Raw genomic sequence first — 23,951 nt, forward strand, 5'->3', positions numbered from 1 at the left:
CTGTAACATTGGTAGTCTAGCTGTAACATTGTCAGTCTAACTGTATCATTGTCAGTCTAACTGTAACATTGTCAGTCTAACTGTAACATTGGCAGTCTAACTGTAACATTGGTAGTCTAGCTATAACATTGGTAGTCTAACTGTAACATTGTCAGTCTAACTGTAACATTGGCAGTCTAACTGTAACATTGATAGTCTAGCTGTATCATTGGCAGTCTAACTGTAACATTGGTAGTCTAGCTGTAACATTGTCAGTCTAGCTGTAACATTGGCAGTCTAACTGTAACATTGGCAGTCTAACTGTAACATTGGCAGTCTAGCTGTAACATTGTCAGTCTAACTGTAACATTGGCAGTCTAACTGTAACATTGGCAGTCTAACTGTAACATTGGCAGTCTAACTGTAACATTAAGAATGATAGAAGACAGGAACTTATCAACACATTTTTTTTACAACTTAATGACTGGAGTTTAATTCAAATACTTCTACATCAAATACTGGTTAATTTTTATCCAAATTATCTAGATAGAAAAATAGATAGTTAGATAGATAGATAGTTAGATAGATAGATAGATAGATAGATAGATAGATAGATAGATAGATAGATTCTGACAAACCTTGTGGTGAGAGATAACACACTAGATGTATCACATGGGATGACGTCAATGTATGCAAGTACTCTAGACCAGCGTCTCTTATTCAACCCCCCCCCCCTCTTTATAGTTCCCTCTGTATCCTTTTCATTTTACTCTCTCTCTCTCTCTCTCTCTCTCTCTTTCCGGAAACGGGCACGCTGTGAGTTAAGCGCCTGCCAGTTGTCCTACCTAATCACTGGACTTGTAAGTTTTAATTGTGTCAGGATAGGGCGCCAGAGAGAAAGAAAGTCGGGGGGCACTGTATGTTTACTACAACATTCGTGGGGGAGTGGGGGGGGACGGAAGGGCTGGGGCGGGTAGGAAGGAGAGGGGCGGCTTGAGAGAAGAGATAACAGATGCACCCTGGAGCTAGTTTCGCTTGAGCAATGCGTAATTTTTTTGTCTTCTTCCCTCCGAGAAGGCGTAGCAGTGGCATCAGTAGCAGAACGTAATACGTCACACACACACAATAGTTCACTAAAAAGTTCACTTTGTTTTCTCTAAGACTTACAATACTCGTGGCTTTACCTCGATATTTATATGTGTATATAGCCGCAGAGTGGTTTGTTTTTTTACCGCTATTTAATGGTGCTACCTTGCTTTGTGAGATGGATATCTAAAGGTGTTTTAGAGCAGGCCAAGAGGCCAAACAACTGTTTCTGGTTTAGCGACTGCTTCTCACTGGTGGTTACAATGGACAACGCTGGAAACACTTCATTTTATCGCTAGATTTCATTTCATTTTTGTATGTGAAGGTATGCGCGCCTGCGTGTTTTAGTTGTTTTTTTTTTATTTGAGTCGGAGTAGATCTGTTTAAGTGTGTAGACTTTTTTTCATAGGGTTTAGTAATTACATAGTGGAAATATCCAACAGCTTATTTGCAAACAATGTCTTGTTTAGTTAGTACGCTTAAAACATGTTCGTTTCTGTGTTATACTAGAAGACATAACAGATGAGTAGTGTTTCAATTTGTTTCAATAGTTTGCAAGTTATATTAAATTATCTTTGGCCGAATCTGAAATACCTTTAGGTTCTAAGGTTTATGCATAAAAACATTGGAAGAGTTAGCCAGTGGAGCAAAGTTTTAACTTTCTGAATCGCCTTAAAGAGTAGAATCTGTTGGTTGAATGTTTATACATTTTCTGGAACCTATTACTATAAACTTCTTTAAGGTCTATTATTTATTTTGGGATCAACATAATGCTAAAGTTGTCCCCATTTTGTTTCAGTTGACATTCCACATTTAGATAGCGTTTAGCGACATTTTCTCAGTCGAGATGTATTTCATAGATTTCCATTCATTTGCTTTTGTAAGACATGCATTAATTTTCTCTATTATAAGGTTATCATCTGACATGCATTAGTTTTCTCTCATAGGATGTCCTTCATCTGACATGCATTAGTTTTCTCTCATAGGAAGTTATCATCTGACATGCATTAGTTTTCTCTCATAGGAGGTCCTTCATCTGACATGCATTAGTTTTCTCTCATAGGAAGTTATCATCTGACATGCAGTAGTTTTCTCTCATAGGAAGTTATCATCTGACATGCATTAGTTTTCTCTCATAGGAGGTCCTTCATTTGACATGCATTAGTTTTCTCTCATAGGAAGTTATCATCTGACATGCAGTAGTTTTCTCTCATAGGAAGTTATCATCTGACATGCATTAGTTTTCTCTCATAGGAGATCCTTCATCTGACATGCATTAGTTTTCTCTCATAGGAGATCCTTCATCTGACATGCATTAGTTTTCTCTCATAGGAGGTCCTTCATCTGACATGCATTAGTTTTCTCTCATAGGAGATTTATCATCTGATATACATCTAGTTTACTCTCGTTTCTCGGCCGACCTGTAAAGGTTCACCAGTGATTTCTATTTCAATTCTCATTCCCTTGCTCTCTCAAGATTCATCAATTGACGAGAAACGTTCAAAACATTGACTTGCTCCACTGGAAATCTATGACCTCATTTGTGAACATGGTGAAAAGGAATTTACCAATTTCCAACAACTCTGAGCACGAGAGTGAAACTCAGTTGAAACAGTCTTCTCTACACAAATGGATTGTCTTAGTACTTTGTTTAATCATCGTTGCTTTGATCGCTGCTATTATTGCCATCGTTCTACAGCAACAACCAAGTGGGCCTAGCAATGAATCAAGTGGGCCTAGCAATGAAACAAGTGGGCCTAGCAAGGTAACTGTTTGGCTTCACTTTTTTTACGATACCTCTATTTAACTCGTAACTTCGTGGAAACAAAAACCAGGGTTGGTGGACGCTCTCACACTTTAAAAAAAAATATACACCTGATGTATAACGTTGGCATGTTGGGAAAACTCTAGTATGACTGTTATATTTTTTTAAGTAAAAAAGAATAAATGTAAATATTTATCTTGAACGGACTAAACATCTTCGAGCATGTCATCATGTGACTATTCTATGATTCAAGTGTTTCATAAATGAGTGTTCATGAACAGTTTGCGCCTCGTCTTCTAAGTCTAGATCTCAAGGACTAGCATTAGAATGTTCTAAAGTGGAGTTCATTTATACATTCACTTATACAGGATTTGGAGGGTTGAAGGTGGAGTGTTCTTTTGTTTAAAATGTAAATTGTTGACTTGAGAAAAGAGTTCTTGTAATCTCAATGACTTTTCAACAAGGATTAATAAAGCAGTCTTAGTCTTAAGTCATGAGTTATTAAAAGCAAAATAATCGCTCTATAAGTTGTATAAAGGATTGTCTTTTTATTTTATTTTAATGTTTTTCTTGTTTACAATACCTCTATTCACCTCATAACTTCATCTTCTGGGTGGGGGATGAATCCTGGACACGGATCTCGTAAATGGCTTTAACGATTATACAAGAAATGTGACACCTGATGTATATCGTTGGAAACATAATGACCAGCTCGTTGGCCGTTCTAGGAATAACTCGTGATTGACCGTTATAAATGTTTCAAAGTATAGACACAAATATTTATATGTTGGCTCTAGAGAACGAGAAAACATTTGATCTTGAAAGAAATGTCCGTCATCCGCATCCATTGAAGAGTTGAAGAGTGTAATCAATTAAAAAGTGTCTGCATCGTCTTCTGTGTCCACTAAATGACTAAACTCCATGACATCCTGCACATTTACTTTATTTAGTATTCGAGAATACTTCCCAGTGTGTGATGACTGATACAATACAATACAAACTTTTTATCGCTTCTTTTACAGTATGAAAATTGCTCATACATTTGATTCGATGTAATTCAGTCTAAAGAGAAGTTCACAATCTTCCACTTTCTTCCATGTTCTCTACTTTATCTCAGAATCATTTTCTCCATCTCTAGTTCGCGATCACTTCTATGTAAAGAACCATTACACAATACCTTGTTTCAAGTCACAACTTTATGATACCTGGAGACAGGGGGGAGGGGGAAGAGACAAACCTGGACGCTGATCTAAAAAAAAAAAACGGCTCTAATAATTTTTCTCAAAATGTAACAGTTGATAAATAGCGCAGCCCATTGGACGCATGGGGAAAAAAACTCTAATTTGGCCGTTATCATTGTTCATGGTAAAAAGTAAATACGTGTAAATTTGGCTAGAGAACTAGATCTTTACCTAGATCCAACATCGGTTTTAAAAGGACTATCGCTTTTTTTGAAAGGACTCGCTTTTTCTTAGGGTATTTCCGAATGTTTGGCTTTATTGATTAGAGTTTAAAAAATAATATTCAGCAGAAATTTCGCGCATCGTTACCTATGTCTAGATTTAAAGGCCTATCATTAAAATGTTATAAAGTTTAGTAGATCTATACTTAACCAGGATGCTTTCTTAGGGGAAGGTTTTAATTGGGAAGGGGGGTTAAAAACGTTCTATTGCTTTTTAATCAAACATTTATTAGCTATTAAGAGAAAAACAAAACAAAAAAAAAACATGGCTTAGTCAGCTATAGTATACCTGTATCTAATTTATTAATTAAATTTAAAGTTGCTATAAGTTTATTGATCTAAGCTTTGCTTTTATTTGAATGACAATTAAATGTGGATTACATTTAGATTCTAGATCAGGGGTCTCAAACTCATTTCAGCATGTGGGCCACAGTGGAAAGTAACAACCATTTAGCGAGCCGCACCACAAAAAAGAGAATGTTTTTTCATTAAATTTTACGAACCCTACTGTCACTGCAGTTAAATGCTAAAATAAAGTTTTTATAATTATTAATTACATTTAGTGTACTTTATTACATGCACAGGCAGTATATTTTACTAAAATAAGTTGACGTTGTCTCTGTCACTTATTAAAAAGCAAAAACTGTAGTTACCCAAAAAAACTACAACTATAATTTCTTGGCCTACTGCAGATTGCTCGTCACTCATGTTTCTGTCCACTCAGCTGAGAGCGTTTGGCAGAGACCAGACCATCGCCGTTAGGCCTGAAGTTGCGTGTAGTGGCAAGCCGCAAGGTTGCTCTCAGTCAGTCTTGATCGTAATGCTGTTTTGTTGATCATTCTGAAAAAAAAAACTGTTCGCAAACGTACGTACTCCCAAACATCGCTAGAATTCTAGCAGCTGCGCAGAATAAGTTTGGAAACTTCTCTCTGGGAAGAAACTGGTAGAACGCCAACATCAGCGTATTTTTGCTTCAGAACAGTGTCACACTGCAGGTCCAGTAGTTCCATCTGGACTTCCTCTGGAACGTTTTTCAAGTCAACTGCGAACGGAGTGGCAAAAAGGAAAAGCTGTGATTCGAGAGCAGTGAATGCTGAAAGCTGTAGTCCGGAGAGAATGTCTACGTAGTCTTTCAGGCGCTGTGGTTCAACCGTTATGCTCTGTAGAAAAGACAAATGAGTCAGGTTTCCATCTGCCAGCTGAGTGGCCAACAAAATCAGCTTGCATCTGAATGATTTGATGCGGTCAAACATCACGGTAATCAGCTGCTTTGTGCCCTGTAGTTGTGAATTGAGTGCATTGAGATGTTACATGATGTCAGTAAGAAAAGAAAGATCCGACAAAACATTGGGTCACTGAGCTGAGGTATGTCTCCGTCTTTCATTGCCATGAACAATGCTATTTCCCGTCTCAGTTCAAAGAATCTCTGCAGCCCTTTTCCACGACTCAACCATCTGACTTCCGTATGATAAAGCAACTCACCGTATTCCGTTTCTAAATCAGCTAGAAATGACACAAACTGTCTGTGGTTGAGACCCCGTGCACGAATGAAGTTCACCGTCTTCACGACAACATCTATCACGTTCTTCATTTGTAGACTTTTGCCACAGAGTGATTTTTGGTGCAGAATGCAGTGTATGGCTGCAAAAGGTCCCGCCAAGCTGAGCTGATACCGTTTCTCTACTATTAATAAAAAAGCACCAACCTTCTCTGAACACATTGCTGGTGCACCGTCGTAGCCACTGAAACAAGTTTTTCTCCCATGGTAGCCCACACTTGCCAATACAAGCTTCCAGTTCTTGAAACACGTCCCGTTTAGTCGTCGTTCCTTTCAAGGTAGTAAGTCCAATAGCTCTTCAAAAATGTTCAAGTTTTCGTCGACCCCACTAATGAATACGGCACAGTATGCGGTGTCTGTTACACCAGTAGACTCGTCCAGTGCAGTGGAATATGCTACAAAGTTTTTTGCAGCGGCAATCAGTTGCTGTTGAACATTTGTCGCTGACTCGGTGATCCTGCTTGCAACTGTGTTCACAGACAAACTTATGCCTTCGAAGAGTTTCTTTTTCTTGAGGCAGATAATTTCACACGCCTAAAGCATACACTCTTCTACAAACTGGCCTTCAGTGAATGGTCGTGATGCCTTTGCTATCATCTCGCTAACAACAAAGCTTGCCTTCACAAAATCTTCGCTTGCAGTGGGCGGACACCTCATTTACTGATTTGTGCAGTTGTAAATCATTTCACGGCTTATATGTGGTCATTGTAAATTTTATCTTTTTTTTTTTAATTTGCGGAAAAGGCCGCGGGCCACACAAAATTGTTTCGCGGGCCACAAGTCCACGTGTTTGAGACCCCTGTTCTAGATCTATATTTAGATTTTAAGAATTCTAAATATACGGATTACGCTAGTATGTAGCCTTGGAGGTCTATATAGTGTATACAATACAATTCTAACAAGTCAAGTTGAGAGACTAAGTTCACCAAGCTGACGGTGCCAATGTATATGTCAATACCTGATTTGGCCTAGTTTTATTTGTATTATTTCATTGTTAAGACTTATTCTTATTTTAACTTTTTATAATGGAGGTATCGTCTTTTTTGTTTTACCTTATTGTTTTTCTTGTTATAGATATTGATTATCCACGGGGTTGTTTCGTCGCTATTCATTTAATTTGAGTGATGTCACTTAGTACATTTATGCTTTTAACTTCTTTACCAAGATATGTAAGTTCAACTTTTTATGTTACAACTTTCATTGCTTTACATGCACTGTTTGGGACATCTTAAACTTGCTGAACTGATTTAAGGAATGCCTTGTGTCTAAGAGTGAGCCTTGTGTTTGACAGTGACCCTTGTGTCTGACAGTGAGCCATGTGTTTGACAGTGAGCCATGTGTTTGACAGTGAGCCATGTGTCTGACAGTGAGCCATGTGTCTAACAGTGAGCCATGTGTCTGACAGTGAGCCATGTGTCTGACAGTGAGCCATGTGTCTAACAGTGAGCCATGTGTTTGACAGTGAGCCATGTGTCTAACAGTGAGCCATGTGTTTGACAGTGACCCTTGTGTCTGACAGTGAGCCATGTGTTTGACAGTGAGCCATGTGTCTAACAGTGAGCCATGTGTTTGACAGTGAGCCATGTGTTTGACAGTGAGCCTTGTGTCTGACAGTGAGCCTTGTGTCTGACAGTGAGCCATGTGTGTAACAGTGAGCCTTGTGTCTGACAGTGAGCCTTGTGTCTGACAGTGAGCCATGTGTTTGACAGTGAGCCATGTGTTTGACAGTGAGCCATGTGTCTGACAGTGAGCCATGTGTCTAACAGTGAGCCATGTGTCTGACAGTGAGCCATGTGTCTGACAGTGAGCCATGTGTCTAACAGTGAGCCATGTGTTTGACAGTGAGCCATGTGTCTAACAGTGAGCCATGTGTTTGACAGTGACCCTTGTGTCTGACAGTGAGCCATGTGTTTGACAGTGAGCCATGTGTCTAACAGTGAGCCATGTGTTTGACAGTGAGCCATGTGTTTGACAGTGAGCCTTGTGTCTGACAGTGAGCCTTGTGTCTGACAGTGAGCCATGTGTGTAACAGTGAGCCTTGTGTCTGACAGTGAGCCTTGTGTCTGACAGTGAGCCATGTGTTTGACAGTGAGCCTTGTGTCTGACAGTGAGCCATGTGTCTAACAGTGAGCCATGTGTTTGACAGTGAGCCTTGTGTCTAACAGTGAGCCATGTGTTTGATAGTGACCCTTGTGTCTGACAGTGAGCCTTGTGTTTGACAGTGACCCTTGTGTCTGACAGTGAGCCTTGTGTCTGACAGTGAGCCATGTGTTTGACAGTGAGCCATGTGTCTAACAGTGAGCCTACTTGCTTATGTCTCTGTTATTTATTTTACTTTTTTGTTTTCTTGTCTGTTCAACTGTTAGGGCGTCACGTATGTGTTGGTGACCAAATCCTTGCATGTTTTCCACGGACCTTAAAGATAATGATTGAGATTATTACAATCTTTCTTTGTTTCTGTTCCATTGAGCTGATAGTGTTCCTAGTTAGAAGGACACGGAACTATTGTGACCTGAAAGTAATCCCTTGGATTTCACAAGCATAAATGAAAAATGCTATACATAGTTGCTTACATAGCTGCTTACATGGCTGCTTACATAGCTTCTTACATAGTTGGTTACATTGCTGCTTACATAGCTTCTTACATAGTTGCTTACATGGCTGCTTACATAGCTGCTTACATAGTTGCTTACATGGCTGCTTACATAGCTGCTTACACAGTTGCTTACATTGCTGCTTACATAGCTTCTTACATAGTTGCTTACATGGCTGCTTACATAGCTGCTTACATAGCTGCTTAAATAGCTGCTTACATGGCTGCTTAAATGGCTGCTTACATAGCTTCTTACATAGTTGCTTACATGGCTGCTTACATGGCTGCTTACATAGCTGCTTACATAGCTTCTTACATAGCTGCTTAAATGGCTGCTTACATAGCTTCTTACATAGTTGCTTACATGGCTGCTTACATGGCTGCTTACATAGCTGCTTACATAGCTTCTTACATAGTTGGTTACATAGTTGCTTACATAGTTGCTTACATAGTTGCTTACATAGTTGCTTACATAGTTGCTTACATAGTTGCTTACATGGCTGCTTACATAGCTTCTTACATAGTTGGTTACATGGCTGCTTACATAGCTGCTTACATAGCTGCTTAAATGGCTGCTTACATGGCTGCTCTACCACGCCTAAAATCTGTTTCGTCCATTCTGAAGTTAATAAAAGTCCTATGTCTAGATCCATGTCCAGGACGCTATGATTAATGGATGTGTTTTAATTACCTTTGGATAGACGTCTAGACTTTATGTTCCTTACAAACGTGACAAATCACGATATATACAAATACACACTATGCGGACATAAACTAGCTAATGTTATATGAAGACAGAATTTCAATAGTCATCTGAATTTCAGCTTCATTTGTGCATTCGCTATTGTTGACCGCCTTCAGTCGAACGTATATGTTAATAGTGGTGCTCAATGCTGCCTCGTTCATTCTTAGATTGAATTATTTTTGTACTAGTATGACTATAATGAGCTCAGATTGCAACGTTCCCCTCCCTTATACTTTTACATTGACACGGGAAGCGTGGTCGAGAGGCTAAGTGCGCTTGAACTTAGCTTGGCTCGAGGTTCGACACCCGACTCGGACAGAGTTGTGTTTACTGAGCGCCTAAAGGCAGCACGGAAAAACCTTCTCCTAGATACCCCTCCCCCCCAACTGGTCCACAACTGAGATTGGACCATAGCGCTCTGAGTATGCTATAAGCATGAAAGTAGCGCTATATAAAAGCTTTTTTTTTTATTTTATGGGGGAAAATGCGTAGAAGACGATAGAGAAAGAATTGGTTAAGCTCAGAACGCAGGAAAACGCTTGGTGGAGCTAACGGAGCAGACTACCTTGATTGATGGAGAGAGAAACACTCTACACTATTTCCAGAATGAACTTTTTCGGTTGAACAAAATACTTTAAAATCATCTACAAGACACAATTTTTTTTAAAAATCCTTCACGTTTTGTTAGGCGCCAACGCTAAAAGTTTCGACCATTGCGCTCTGAGCATGCTACAAGCATGAAAGTAGCGCTATGTACAGATTTAAAGTAAAGCCGCGTCAGTCTTTGCCAAACTCAGAATGGGAGTGTGAAAAAAACAGAACTTTATCACAACAAGCTTACACAAAACACAAACTCAGAATCGGCACGCGATAAATATGAAATACTCAATTAAATTATGTTTAAATTATATGCATACTAAATAGATTTTTTCCTTTAAAAAAAGTAAACATTTTTTTTTAGTAATTGTAGTAGTTAGATTGACAGAAATTATTTAACTTAGCAATACAAATGTAAAAAAGAAAAACAAAATTTGACAAAAAATCGAAAACCATTTGCATAACTATGCTAAAAATTTGGTAAACATATATCTCCCCTAGTGGAGCCGCCGGTGTTTGTTATTATCTATAGTGAATAGTTGTAAAAGTGGTGTATTTTTATGATAAAACTGCTTTCCTAAGTGATTTAAAAAGTTAGATTTTTCGCTTTCAGAAATGAAAAAAGTAGCCGCTGCATCAGAACTTTGAATGGTCTAAAATATTATGGTGTCAGATTTTCACTATCTTTTCTAGTTTACGATATCTAAACGGGACGGATGGACAGACGGATAGACGGACAGACATTCCACACAAAACTAATTGCGTCTTTTCCCCTTTCGGGTGCCGCTAAAAAAACGCTCAGCCGCGAGACATTGATTACATACGCAAAGCAGGAGCGCGCTTTCAATGAATTCTGCTTTGCTCTGTCTACTTCGTAAGTCGCACAGCAAGATACAAAACCTTAACAGTAAATGAATTCCTCCAGACTTGTCCTTTTAAAAATCTTTCTTGTCTGCCTCAATGTTTTGCCATCGGTTATTCCGATACATGTTCTATAATTGCAGATTTGTTTGACGCCAGGCTGTGTGGAGGCCAGTGCTTACATCCTGGGCAAGATGAACAGGAGTGTTGACCCATGCCAGGATATGTACAGTTTCTCATGTGGCGGGTGGCTGGCACAGACACACCGGCCTCGAGACAAGGTTAAATGGGAAACCGCAGATGAGGTCAATGCCAAGGTCGGAGTTATCTTGCAAGAGGTAAGAAGCCACAACAAAAGATAAGATAAGATAGTTTATGGGAAAGTAAAGTTAATTAAGGTAAAGTAAAATAAGATATTTTACAGACAAATGGTTAAACAATTAATCGTTCACTAATTATCTGACAAATGGTTCAACAACTAATTGTTCACTAATCATCTGACAAATGGTTCAACAACTAATTGTTCACTAATTATCTGACAAATGGTTCAACAACTAATTGTTCACTAATTATCTGACAAATGGTTCATCCGACAATGGCCTGGCAGACAACTGTACAATAAGTGTTCTATAGATAGGACATAATGTTTGAGTTTCTGTTGAAGTGTCTTTGTCGTCTCTGTTCATACAATATGTAACTACGTAGAGATATGTAACTACGTAGAGATATGTAACTACGTAGAGATATGTAACTACGTAGAGATATGTAACTACGTAGAGATATGTAACTACGTAGAGATATGTAACTAAGTAGAGATATGTAACTACGTAGAGATATGTAACTACGTAGAGATATGTAACTACGTAGAGATATGTAACTACGTAGAGATATGTAACTACGTAGAGATATGTAACTACGTAGAGATATGTAACTACGTAGAGATATGTAACTACGTAGAGATATGTAACTACGTAGAGATATGTAACTACGTAGAGATATGTAACTACGTAGAGATATGTAACTACGTAGAGATATGTAACTACGTAGAGATATGTAACTACGTAGAGATATGTAACTACGTAGAGATATGTAACTACGTAGAGATATGTAACTACGTAGAGATATGTAACTACGTAGAGATATGTAACTACGTAGAGATATGTAACTACGTAGAGATATGTAACTACGTAGAGATATGTAACTACGTAGAGATATGTAACTACGTAGAGATATGTAACTACGTAGAGATATGTAACTAAGTAGAGATATGTAACTACGTAGAGATATGTAACTACGTAGAGATATGTAACTACGTAGAGATATGTAACTACGTAGAGATATGTAACTACGTAGAGATATGTAACTACGTAGAGATATGTAACTACGTAGAGATATGTAACTACGTAGAGATATGTAACTACGTAGAGATATGTAACTACGTAGAGATATGTAACGACGTATTGACAAGTTTTAAGAGACATAAATTAATGTAATATTTTGACACCAATTCATCTGTATAATCCGGACGTCCATATGCTCGTCTTGTGCTTTTAATGAAAGCAGACCTAACACAATTCTGCAATTAATTATACAAACTGATGAGTCAGACTTAATCTATGATAACTGAACAAAAATGACACTTTACAGAGTTGGATAACAATTTTAACAATTGTGCTTCAAAAGGTGAGGCTGATGTAAAACTTCTCAGTCGGGAATATGGCTCTGGGAGAAGTTTTCAGTTTCCTATGCTTGAACAATACACTTTCAGAAAATCTGAAAATCCAGCATGGGACTCTGAATCCTAGCAAATGACATTGTGGCAATGATTTTCAAATGATCCCCCGAAGTTTGAGGACCTCGTTCTCGTTACACCATGAGGAAGATGTAGAATTTGTGTACTTTCATATATTGTCTGTCTTATGTGTTATTGTTTATTTTTATTTTTACATGTTCGCAATTTTTTTTAAATTTAATCAAAGCTTTTATGGCCCACACCAAATGGTTCATCTCCCTTATTCAGCGCTGATGGAAACAAACTTCTCACAGACAAGGAGGAAGTACTTGTTAGAGGGACAAAACAATTTCAACCCCGTCCTTAACTACCCATGAAGCATTAGCGCTGAAGCCATCGCACACCTGGAACAAGTCGCAATAAACCATTCACTCGCTGACCCTCTCAAGGCACAATGAAGTAATGACAGCAATATCCAACCTCTCAACTGGTAAGGCACCGGGACTAGACTCCATCCCTGCTGAAATATACTCAATTGGCAGTTCAGAGCTGACAGCTTAATTAAGGGAAGCCTACCAGATAATGTGGGAACAAACAAAAACAACTACCCCAAGAGTTTCCAAGATGCCTCCATCATTTATCTCTACAAGAGAGACATGCGATATCCATCGTGGCATATGACACTCACATTAGTTACAGGATAACTCAATTTTGTGTTCAGTGACAGTCACACCCAACTTATTGGTGGGGGGCCCAACGTCGTATTTATGGGCCGGGCCCAAGGGTATTTTGCTACTAAACGATCATTTAATCATTTGTAAGTAGCACACACAAAAAGGGCTCCAATGTTGTCTATATGTAGAGAATCAAGCAATGTTTACATTGGTCATAGTGATGCAGGTTGAAGCAGGATCTCGTGCAAGTGATTGCTTGCTAACATGCTTTAAACTAACATTTTGTAGGAGAAGCTTGGATTCTGGTTATTGTTAGCATTTATCTCATAGCATTGGATATTCGTGCTCAAAATATCGAAATTTGCTGTCTACCTGCATTTCGGAACCATGCTTTTTTTTTTTATAACATTTCATTTTATAACATGACTAGAGATTTATGGGATCTTGCAACTACTCTTTTAGTTTCTAAGCAGTCAGTGTTTGTATCTATGTTTCTGCCAGTCTGTGATTTAGTCTGTGTCTGTGTTCCTGTCTGTATGTGTCTCTGCATCTCAACGCATTAATGCCAGCACTGACTGATATTTGGCTCACAACAAAATATGTCAAGACACTGGCAGATCCATGAGATGGGAGCTGTAGGGGCGATCAGAACACAAACATCAGGTGGCAAAGAGTTCACAAGTTCAAGTATCTATACCTGCTCAAGTGGAACGTACACGAAATCGCTACAAAAATTTTTTTTAGATTTTTCGCTTTTAGAAAAGAAATAAGTACCGTTGCATCAGAAGTTTGAATGATCTAAATTATCATGATGTCTGATTTTCATTTTCTCTTCTAGTTTCTGAGATCTAAATGGGACGGGACGGACGGACGGAAAGACGGACAGACAGGCCACACAAAACTAAAAGCGTCTTTTCACCTTTCGGGGGCCGCTAAAAAGGCAAGCAAGTATACTCTCCCCTCTATACGTTTTTTTGGACCGCAAATTTAATAGTATCTATTCAATTGTTTTAGAACTGCCCGTAAATTAGAGAATCATTTATCTTTCTCCCACCTCACACAAAGGAAAAAAACTTCCGCCTTAATAAATAATCATATTTACACTTTCTGACCATTCTTGTGCTAGTCAGTTCTTAATTGAAATTACTTGATCGGCTCTAGGCTACTATTTGGCCAGGATCTTTTGTTCTTATTACATCCTGCTAATCGTGAAGGTCAAATAATAATATATTGATATTATTAATAATATTAATATAATAATATTTTGCTCCTATTCTCGCCACTAAATCGGATACTTTTCACAGCCATTCCTTCTTCTCTAAAAGCATTCAATAGTTATTCACTAGGAAATACTTGAATCCGGTCTCGGAACAGTTCACCTACTGTCATCAACTCACACGAGGATTGATAGATGCCAGCCCTCAACACCTCCTCACTATATAAGGCTATAATTATTTCCTACACTATCTTCTATTCATACCTGGAATCTGTCCCAGTTTAGACTGACATATAAATATGCTGTTTTTATAAAAATATCTACATTAGCCTATTACATGCCAAGGAGTTCCCACCAAAAGAGTTGAAATAGTGCTTAAATGTAAGAAAATATATTGTGGACTTTTAAGTTTTGGTTTGGCATGCTGGCAAGTGATGAGGAAGTTTAACATAGATACAAACAGGATTGATGTTATCAAAGCCCTAGACCAAAAATGTGAATAGCTCAGTACTTCTTAACAACTAAATTGGAGAAAGTTTTAGGACATCCATAGGAGTGCGGTAAGGATGCATACTCTCTCCAGCTCTTTTTTAACTTATTTCTTGAGCGTATTATGATGGGAACTTTATAAGTATTTACTTCCGGGTAGTCCATAAATGGGAGGCTTATTTCCAATCTCAGGTTTGCAGATGATAAAGACCTCATTGGAGAAAATGTAGACAAGGTTCAATATCTTATTTCAAAACTGGATGGTGCAGCTAGAGTAGTTGGCATGTCAATCAGTGCTGGAATTAGCAAAATATTAGTTTGTGGTACGAGATGTTGCATAGTGTCTAATGGCCAAACATTTTTATAAGAAGTTGACTCATTTAAATACCTAGAGATGGAGGATCAATAAAAGAGATAAATACCCGCTTAAGCTTGCCATCCATTGCCTTGAGCAAACTCTGTACAATCTGGAAGAGTAACCTCAGCTTCCGACACTCTGTAACAATCTGGAAGAGTAACCTCAGCTTCCGACACTCTGTAACAATCTGGAAGAGTAACCTCAGCTTCACACACTCTGTAACTTGTTTCTGGAATTGTCCGCGACTGTTACTGTCTAGTTCTCTACCTTGAAAATGTATTTTCACCACACATCTGCAAATGCTTACACACACACACTAACACACATTAAGATTTCTTGCGTTGCTGAAAGTCGTGCTAAATTTACTTCACGATTTGTCTAATTAGCAAGTGATGTTAACTCATTTCTACATTTCAGACATCTTCTAAAAAGAAATAGAAGTAAGTTCTGGCTTGAACTGTTTATTTCTTATATTTCTTTCTAAAATAGAAATAAACTCAAAACAAGAAAAACATTAAAAGATACTTAAAAAATAAAACAAAGCCTATACGAAGTGTAATTGTATCAATTAGTTTGGATCGGTATCAGATAAATTTGTAATAGATCTAGAGATTCTAGACCAACAACAATAAATCTGTGCGGTTTAACATATGTTAACCAATTGTTTTTGTTTAGCGCTATTTCATGATTTTAGCTTTCTCACTACGCTATGATCCTATCACTTGTCTCACTACGCTATGATCCTATCACTTGTCTCACTACGCTATGATCCTATCACTTGTCTCACTACGCTATGATCCTATCACTTGTCTCACTACGCTATGATCCTATCACTTGTCTCACTACGCTATGATCCTATCACTTGTCTCGCTACGCTATGATCCTATCACTTTCTCACTACGCTATGATCCTATCACTTTCTCATTACGCTATGATCCTATCACTTGTCTCACTACGCTATGATCCTATCACTTTCTCACTACGCTATGATCCTATCACTTGTCTCACTACGCTATGATCCTATCACTTGTCTCGCTACGCTATGATCCTATCACTTGTCTCACTACGCTATGATCCTATCACTTGTCTCGCTACGCTATGATCCTATCACTTTCTCACTACGCTATGATCCTATCACTTTCTCACTACGCTATGATCCTATCACTTGTCTCAGAACGCTATGATCCTATCACTTGTCTCGCTACGCTATGATCCTATCACTTTCTCACTACGCTATGATCCTATCACTTTCTCACTACGCTATGATCCTATCACTTTCTCGCTACGCTATGATCATATCACTTTCTCACTACGCTATGATCCTATCACTTTCTCACTACGCTATGATCCTATCACTTTCTCACTACGCTATGATCCTATCACTTTCTCACTACGCTATGATCCTATCACTTTCTCACTACGCTATGATCCTTTCACTTGTCTCACTACGCTATGATCCTTTCACTTTCTCAATACGCTATGATCCTATCACTTGTCTTACTACGCTATGATCCTATCACTTTCTCAATACGCTATGATCCTATCACTTTCTTTATGCAAATTTTACAGCATACGTTTTTTTAAAGCATTTATTAAAAAAAATTGGGGAGGGGGGAGACCTGAATTCGAAATCATGACTCAAGCCTCCTCAAGCAGACATCCTAACGATTCTGTTAATGAGGTGCGTATAAAAATAGAAGATTGTATATTTAATGTTTGTTTCAAACTTACTTTAAAGAGGCGACCTATATAGGGGACTAATTCAGCTTATACCACCACCTCAGTCAAGTACAATTTCTTTCCCTTGTTCGAGGTTGTGACGATAGGAAACTTGCATACAAAAGTTCATTTGAGTTTTTTCCCAGCAAACGGTGAGAAACTTTAATTTTTAACTTAAAACAATTATTTTCTTGTCCACCCACAGCTAATTTCTTTTATGATTTATCTCCCCTCGCACTATTTCTCACGGGACGAATCTCGATGTAAAACATTAACTAGCTGCTCTAGGGCTAACATTTAATTTTGACCTCTGTACAGGTGACCAGCACACAATAGTCGCTGCACCAGAGCTACACGCAGCGGCCTAATAACTTTTCACACCTATTCCTCCCTACCTCCCCCCCCCCCCCGCAGGATACGCACCGCCCGAAGAATAGCATTGCACTCGGGCTGGACAGATACATATTCGCTTAAGACTTTACTCTCACGGTAGGCAACGAATATTGACCATAAATCTGACCTGACGCCTGACATCTCTGGTAGATCGATACATGTGAGAAAATCAGCTAGCTTTCTTCCCCACCCGTTAAATGAAAAGTCCCAACTATATATAGAGAGAGACCAAAGCATTCAAAGTTAGGCCCGCTAGAATTCATTCAGTCTCCCCTGTTAGGAAGTTAATTTGTGAGGTTTCATTAGGGACAAACGGGTGAGTGTAAACATTTTACTATACTTATTTTATCTTATAGGAATGTGTGAGTACACATTAGTACACAACCACGTTCCCCGTCATTACATTATGACTCTATTATGCATGTACATTGTACTATTTATGTCGATGTTATATCTTCATATAGTATAATTAATGCTGCTATGGTTGTCTACGTTTGAAGCAATAGTTATTATATTTGATTTGTTGTGTTTCATCCATTCCTGCATCTTTTTTATTGATGTAAACAATAACCTTTCTTGAATCTAAGTACGGTCAAAGAACTTAGGTCACAGTGCTCTAAACTTACAGAGCGCATGGGGAAGTGATTAATTTACATTCCTATTATATCCCTCATGCATATTATGTCTCACACCCTTGTGAACTTATGGTTCCTTGGATGAATATGGTTTTGATTAATTATATCAAACCCTTATTACTGTAGCCCTATCCCTAGTAGTTTAAGTCCATCTTATCCTTTAGTATATAATATGCTCATTCCCCATTGTACTATAACTGATTGCTTATCGTCGTAATCAAATGTAATTGATGAATCTTGACTAGTATCATCCTACATTGTATGTTAACACATTTATTGTGGTTATCTTACTTGTATCTTTTGTGTTATTGAGTTATATGTATGCTTTACGATTTGATACTTAATTGTCTTAAATGCCTTATCGGGATTGATACCAATGCCTGTATCTGATTGATTGCAAGGCATATGGGAATCCCTACTCAATGCCTTTAGGAGGTTCCTAATTGTCTGTCTTATCCCCAGCCTGGTTGCTACACACGATTGCTACACCCGACTGCTATAACTACCAGATCTCCACCCAAAGCTGTAACCGGAGCAGACCACACCAGATACCCCCCCCCCCCCAATTATATACCTGTTAGCAAGAAGGCATTGCCTACTGTCCTTGGCCTTAAAATATTGCCCAGTGTCCACATTGCCTTATACTGCCCAGTATCATCTTCCCAGTACCCGGCCCAAACTGTCCACTGCCCAATAGCTATTGCCTAATGCCGACAGATTAGAGCAACCTTTGCTGCAGAAGATAAACTGGTGTTGAGTTAGCACGGCTCTCTACGAGCTAGAGATCACAGCTGAGAGATCGTCCCACTACAACTTAGTCTGCAGCGCCAACCATCTCTACTGATAAACCGGCAGTGGCCTCACGCTAGAGCCAGCTTGCCTACAGCATAGAGAACATCCCGAGCCGACGTCCTAAGACAGAGCCGGATGACTAATCCTTCTGAGTGCCAGTCCTACGACCGCCAGAAGACGACCCACGGGCTAGCAGCTAAGCATATAAGTAGCCATACATAGGAACATTCTTCTCCTCCAATCACTCAATAATTAGCAATCCATGATGAACAGTTATGTTAGATATTAGCACCTTCATTTCATTTCTTAATTATAATTTTATTTCATCATTTTTCTTTTGTAAACTTTCATTTATTAAATTATTTTATTTATGAACTTATAATATTGGTCTGTTCTTACTGTTAGTTGCGGTGTGCCTGTACAAAATCTTATATGAGCGGGATAAATTAATAAAATTTCCCCTTAGACTTAAATAAACAAGTCACAAATTAACTAATTTAACATCTCGTCACATAGGTACCAAACCAAATAATTAATTACCAATAGTTAGTAAGCTAATTGTTGTAGTTTTTTGTATTGATTATTGTATTTTTTTAGTAAAAAGAATAATTGTGCAAAATTTCAGCTTGATTCGAGATATGGGGTGAGGGAAATATAACGTGTGCAAACATTTTACCAGACAAGAGAGTGAGTTGATACTCGCATTGTAATAAGCTCTCTACTACCTCCCCCCACCCAACACGTAATCACCAACACAAAATAGTTTTGAAAAGTTGACCTGTATCCTTTATTTTTTTTTTCTTTTTTCTGTCGCGACATCTTGTACGTTCCACTTGAGCAGGTATCGAAACTTGTCGTAGGGAACTCTTTACCACGAGATGTTTGGGTTCTAATGTGCTACTTATGTTATAATGTTATACATTTTGGGTCTAGTGGCTGTGGAATCCTTTGTTGTATGTTTATATAGTTGCTGTGGAATTCTTTGTTGTATGTTTATATATACATAGTAGCATTACCCACAGTGTTAGTCCCTTTTTGGTTTGTTCACAGGTTATATACTTGTTTTGTTTTATTGCCATAAGCCCCTTCCAATTTTTGTCTTACTTTTAACAATAAAATGACCCACTCCCTTTTGTTTTTTGACTTATAATATATATTTTAACGTTTTGCATACATTCCTTTGGCCAGTGAATTCGAGTATATATACTTTTTATTAGACTAACCAGTGAATTCGAGTATATATACTTTTTATTAGACTAACCAGTGAATTCGAGTATATATACTTTTTATTAGACTAACCAGTGAATTCGAGTATATATACTTTTTATTAGACTAACCAGTTAATTCGAGTATATATACTTTTTATTAGACTAACCAGTGAATTCGAGTATATGTACTTCTTATTAGACTAACCAGTGAATTCGAGTGTCACCTCTCCCCTCTTCCCTTCCACAGACTATCCTCCGTAACAAAAAGTCTTTTTTATATTATTTTTCTGCGTTTCTGTTCTTAGTCAAAATGTTTGTTAGGATCTTTGATCTTTCTAGGTCAGGCTCTTACTGCATCATGCAAATGCTCACTTAATACTTTAACATTATCACCCTTTTTACCTTTTTTAAAACTTTCTATAAAACTGCAGCATTTTGACTATTCAAACATTTGACCAGTGTATTCTAGTATATGTTACGTTTAATTAAAGCGGCCCGTTTTGAATCGCCCCCCTCCCAAACACACTCCCTTCTAGCCTATCACTTATCCCATACCCCCCCCCCTCGTTTTTGGACTACCAGCATCACTTATTCACATTAAATTGTGATAAAAGTTATCGCGCTACGTAGGTCTTGAACACTTGACCATCAGAGTTAAGTCTGATGCTCTACCGACTAAGCTAACAGATTGTTATTCATATACGATGACATTAGCACACAAAGTAAAGCGCTTCAAAACGAAAGTAGAATCTTGTAACTTTTCAATATGTCGGCTTTAAAAACACACGTTGGGTCAAAATCATTTTTTTGGTAAATTTCAACGCTACGGTTTCCATCCTGAAAATGTTTTATTGGTCGTGGACCAAACAAAGTCGTAGTAGGTTAAAATATCGTAGGCCCTATTAGTTTTTGTCTTCGGCAGGAGGGAGAATTAAAGCTGATCAGTCAGTCATCAGGGCAAAGAGGTTTATATGGTAGATATATTTTTAATCATGTCGTAAGATTTTACGAGGAAGCTTGAAATTTTTTATCGTTATATGATTTACGAACTGGGTTAAATAGAGCACAATAATAAGTGTGAATAAGTGTGAAATGGAAAGACATACATTTTTTGTTTCATTTATTATTAATACATACTTTTGATAAAATTTGAAACACATATGGCAACATAGATATGTATATATTCCATAAGTTCCGGTTTTTAAAACAAATATATAATATAATTATATAATTGTTTTCAGCGGTACAAGTTTTATATGTAACGGCTATGCCTTGTGAGTTTATTTCCAGAATAATTGAGATGAATAGTTTGAAAGAAATAAACTATTTGTACCATTAGTACTCTACAATTATTTTCTATTGTCGTCTAATTTTAATGTATAGATTTTATGTCGTACCCACATTACGAAATCTGCTCTCTGTGATTCATTGTGTTAAATGTTTAACAGAGACCAATCGTAATAAAAGCCCTGAACACTGACTTGCGACGTCGCAACTTGTGGGGAGTTGAGACAATTACCTCGTTGCTACGTCACAGGTTAGTGTGGGATCATCTATAACGACTGATCTAGGTTACACGTTATTTTGTGTTTAATTTTTTTCCCGTTTGTTTGTATCTAATGAAGGCCTCGTGGCCCAAACGTTCTTTATTTGTACTTAGTATGGCAGGAGTACCAATACACTCAACAGGGACAGCCCTTTCTTCTTATCATCTTATAAAATACAGACGTTACTTTCAAAAGATGATTACGTCCTACGCGTATTCTTAGGTCAGTCTAGTCATGCATGTTAATCAATGACTTAAATTCTGCCAAGTCACTGGTTTTCCTGGCTGGCTCAGGCAACCCATTCTATGTGCTCTAATAGCACTAGGGAAGAAGGAGCATTTGTATAAATTTGTCCTAGCAGATGGAAGAAGGATTTTATCTTTATCTTTGTGTCTTTCTGGGTATTTTATTAAAGTTTTGTTTTGTATTTGAAAATTATGGTTCAGTGATGCGAACAGTTTGTTCTCTCCCTATCAATAAATCCTGAATTCACTGATGCAATGAACCACCAATGCCAAAATAATTTAATTCCTTAAGCAAGCTGTGGTGGTGAACTTTATTAAAGCCTTGGATAATTGGAGGCCCTAGGCCAACAGACTTAGTTGGCCCCTAATGAAATTTTAAAAGAAATAAAGAAACAGCGAAAAAAATAAAATTACTCATTAAAAATCCCTAAAAAAACTTCTAAAAATAATGTGTTCAATCCTGTGCGAGGCCCCATCAATTGGACGCCCTAGGCGTCTGTCTAGTTTGCCAATGCCTAATGCCAGCCCTGCACAAAATGTATATATTGTGAATTTCTGAAGAGAATTCTCCCTTTCACTAGCCCGAGTTTTATAATTTTTATAATTTTATAATTGTTGCTCTGGGGCTAATGGGTCAAAACACAATTAAAATGTAATTGACTTTCCATTAACCTTCTCAATTAGATTTCAGGAAAAAACTTAAAGAGCTGTTTATAAAAAATACAAAACCAGTTAACTTCTTCAAAATTTCCAAATATTTGGCTAATAGCTGTTATGATGCTCAATTATGTCAAGGTAGAGTACAATTTAACGTGTGTCTTTTTTCTGTTAAGAGTTATAATTACATTTTCTTGTTTCTTATTACCCCAGAACTCCAAAGGGCAGTAAGTTGTCTATAACCTTGGATCTTTAAATGAGCTAACGTAGTTACTTCTCTTAGTTTCACACTTCACCTTTCAACAAAATAACAGAAGAGGTGAGACCCAATTTCAGTTGGTATTACACATGACCAGACGCGAAGAGACGATTATGCGCCAATAATGTTAGAAGTACTCTATTACGTACGGTCATCAAGCAGTTCAGAGTGTCACTTAAGTGCTAAGAACTTGGACTTAATCAGCTTTTGTGTCGCGTGAAACAATATTCTTTTTTTATAAGTTAGTGTATCACTCTTTCCAGTAGTCTGACTTTTGCTAATTTCTAGCTACTTTGGATGATGACTCAAAGGAAAGTGTGTTTCTAAATAGACAGAAATTATCTTCTTATCTTATAAATGACAGACTTTCATTCGAGCAAGAAGATAATTACATCCTACGAGTATCTATTAATGCATGTATATTAGAGAATTCAACTCCATTGTTTTCCTGAATGATTCATCTGCAGTTCCTTCCATACTGTAATGGGAATTGGAAGAAGTAGCCATTGTATGAATCTGTTCTGGCATATAAGAAAAGAAATATGCCTTTATCGTTGTATCTTTCTTTCACTCTGTCTGTCTATCTGTCTGTCTGTCTGTCTATCTGGTAAAAAAATCTTTACTTGTTATTTCTCCCATGCCCATTTTCAGATCAAATTGAAACTTCAAATTCACTGGCGTAGACAAGACGTGAATCAATAATAATAATAAAAAAAAACGGAACCAATTAGTCAATTAATTTCATGCAATTAATCATTTTGTTTAATACCAACAAGAGAAACTAATCCTTCAGTATTCACAGATATGGCTAAATTTGTTGTGTTTCGTCCCCGTACATAATTATTAACGCTATTTCTCTCTCACACATGATGAGTTGAGTTGATATAAGGGAGGTAACTAAAGGACTAACACCTCATCCTGGTTATATCATTCACTAATAACAGAAAACTTTAAAGTGAAATAGCAATAATAAATAAAACACTAAATCATTACTTACAAGTTAAAAAACACAACCTAACTAGCAAAGCTTATATAAGGGGAAGAACTCCACCATTAAAACTATAATTATCAATAATGTACAAGTTATTTCCCTTATTCGATATCAAACAAAATAATTAATCACCAATAATAAATTGACTTATTGACTAATTGGGTATTTTTAAAATTGATTCATGTTCTGCTAGGTACAATAAATAATTGTTAAAGTACCAACTTGATGCAATGAGGTAAGGAGAAATAGAGTGAACAAGTATTTAAGGGGACTAAACCCATCTCCTAGCCATATCTATGAATACTGAAGTATTTATTTCCCTTGTTGCTATTAAACAAAATAATTAACAATCTGTAATTAATTGTCTAATTGCTTACTTTTTTATTGATT

General features: G+C 37.5%; 1 protein-coding gene across 4 annotated transcripts in view; it reads left to right on the forward strand.

The window, feature by feature from the left end:
* The first annotated feature begins 990 nt into the window (after positions 1–990).
* Positions 991–23,951, forward strand: part of LOC106050499 (endothelin-converting enzyme homolog) — a 53,667-nt gene continuing 30,706 nt past the window's right edge. The window contains exons 1-3 of one of the 4 annotated variants that reach the window (XM_056020274.1): positions 991–1,083; positions 2,543–2,830; positions 10,790–10,984. In XM_056020274.1, coding sequence (XP_055876249.1) covers positions 2,597–2,830; positions 10,790–10,984 — 429 coding nt within the window. In that variant the 5' untranslated portion in view covers positions 991–1,083; positions 2,543–2,596. Of the gene's footprint in view, positions 1,391–2,542; positions 2,831–10,789; positions 10,985–15,468; positions 15,556–23,951 lie in introns of those variants that run through there. The other 3 variants (XM_056020272.1, XM_056020273.1, XM_056020275.1) reach the window with 3 other exon arrangements.

Source organism: Biomphalaria glabrata, chromosome 2 (genome assembly GCF_947242115.1).
Source record: "Biomphalaria glabrata chromosome 2, xgBioGlab47.1, whole genome shotgun sequence".
Taxonomy (NCBI): domain Eukaryota; kingdom Metazoa; phylum Mollusca; class Gastropoda; family Planorbidae; genus Biomphalaria; species Biomphalaria glabrata.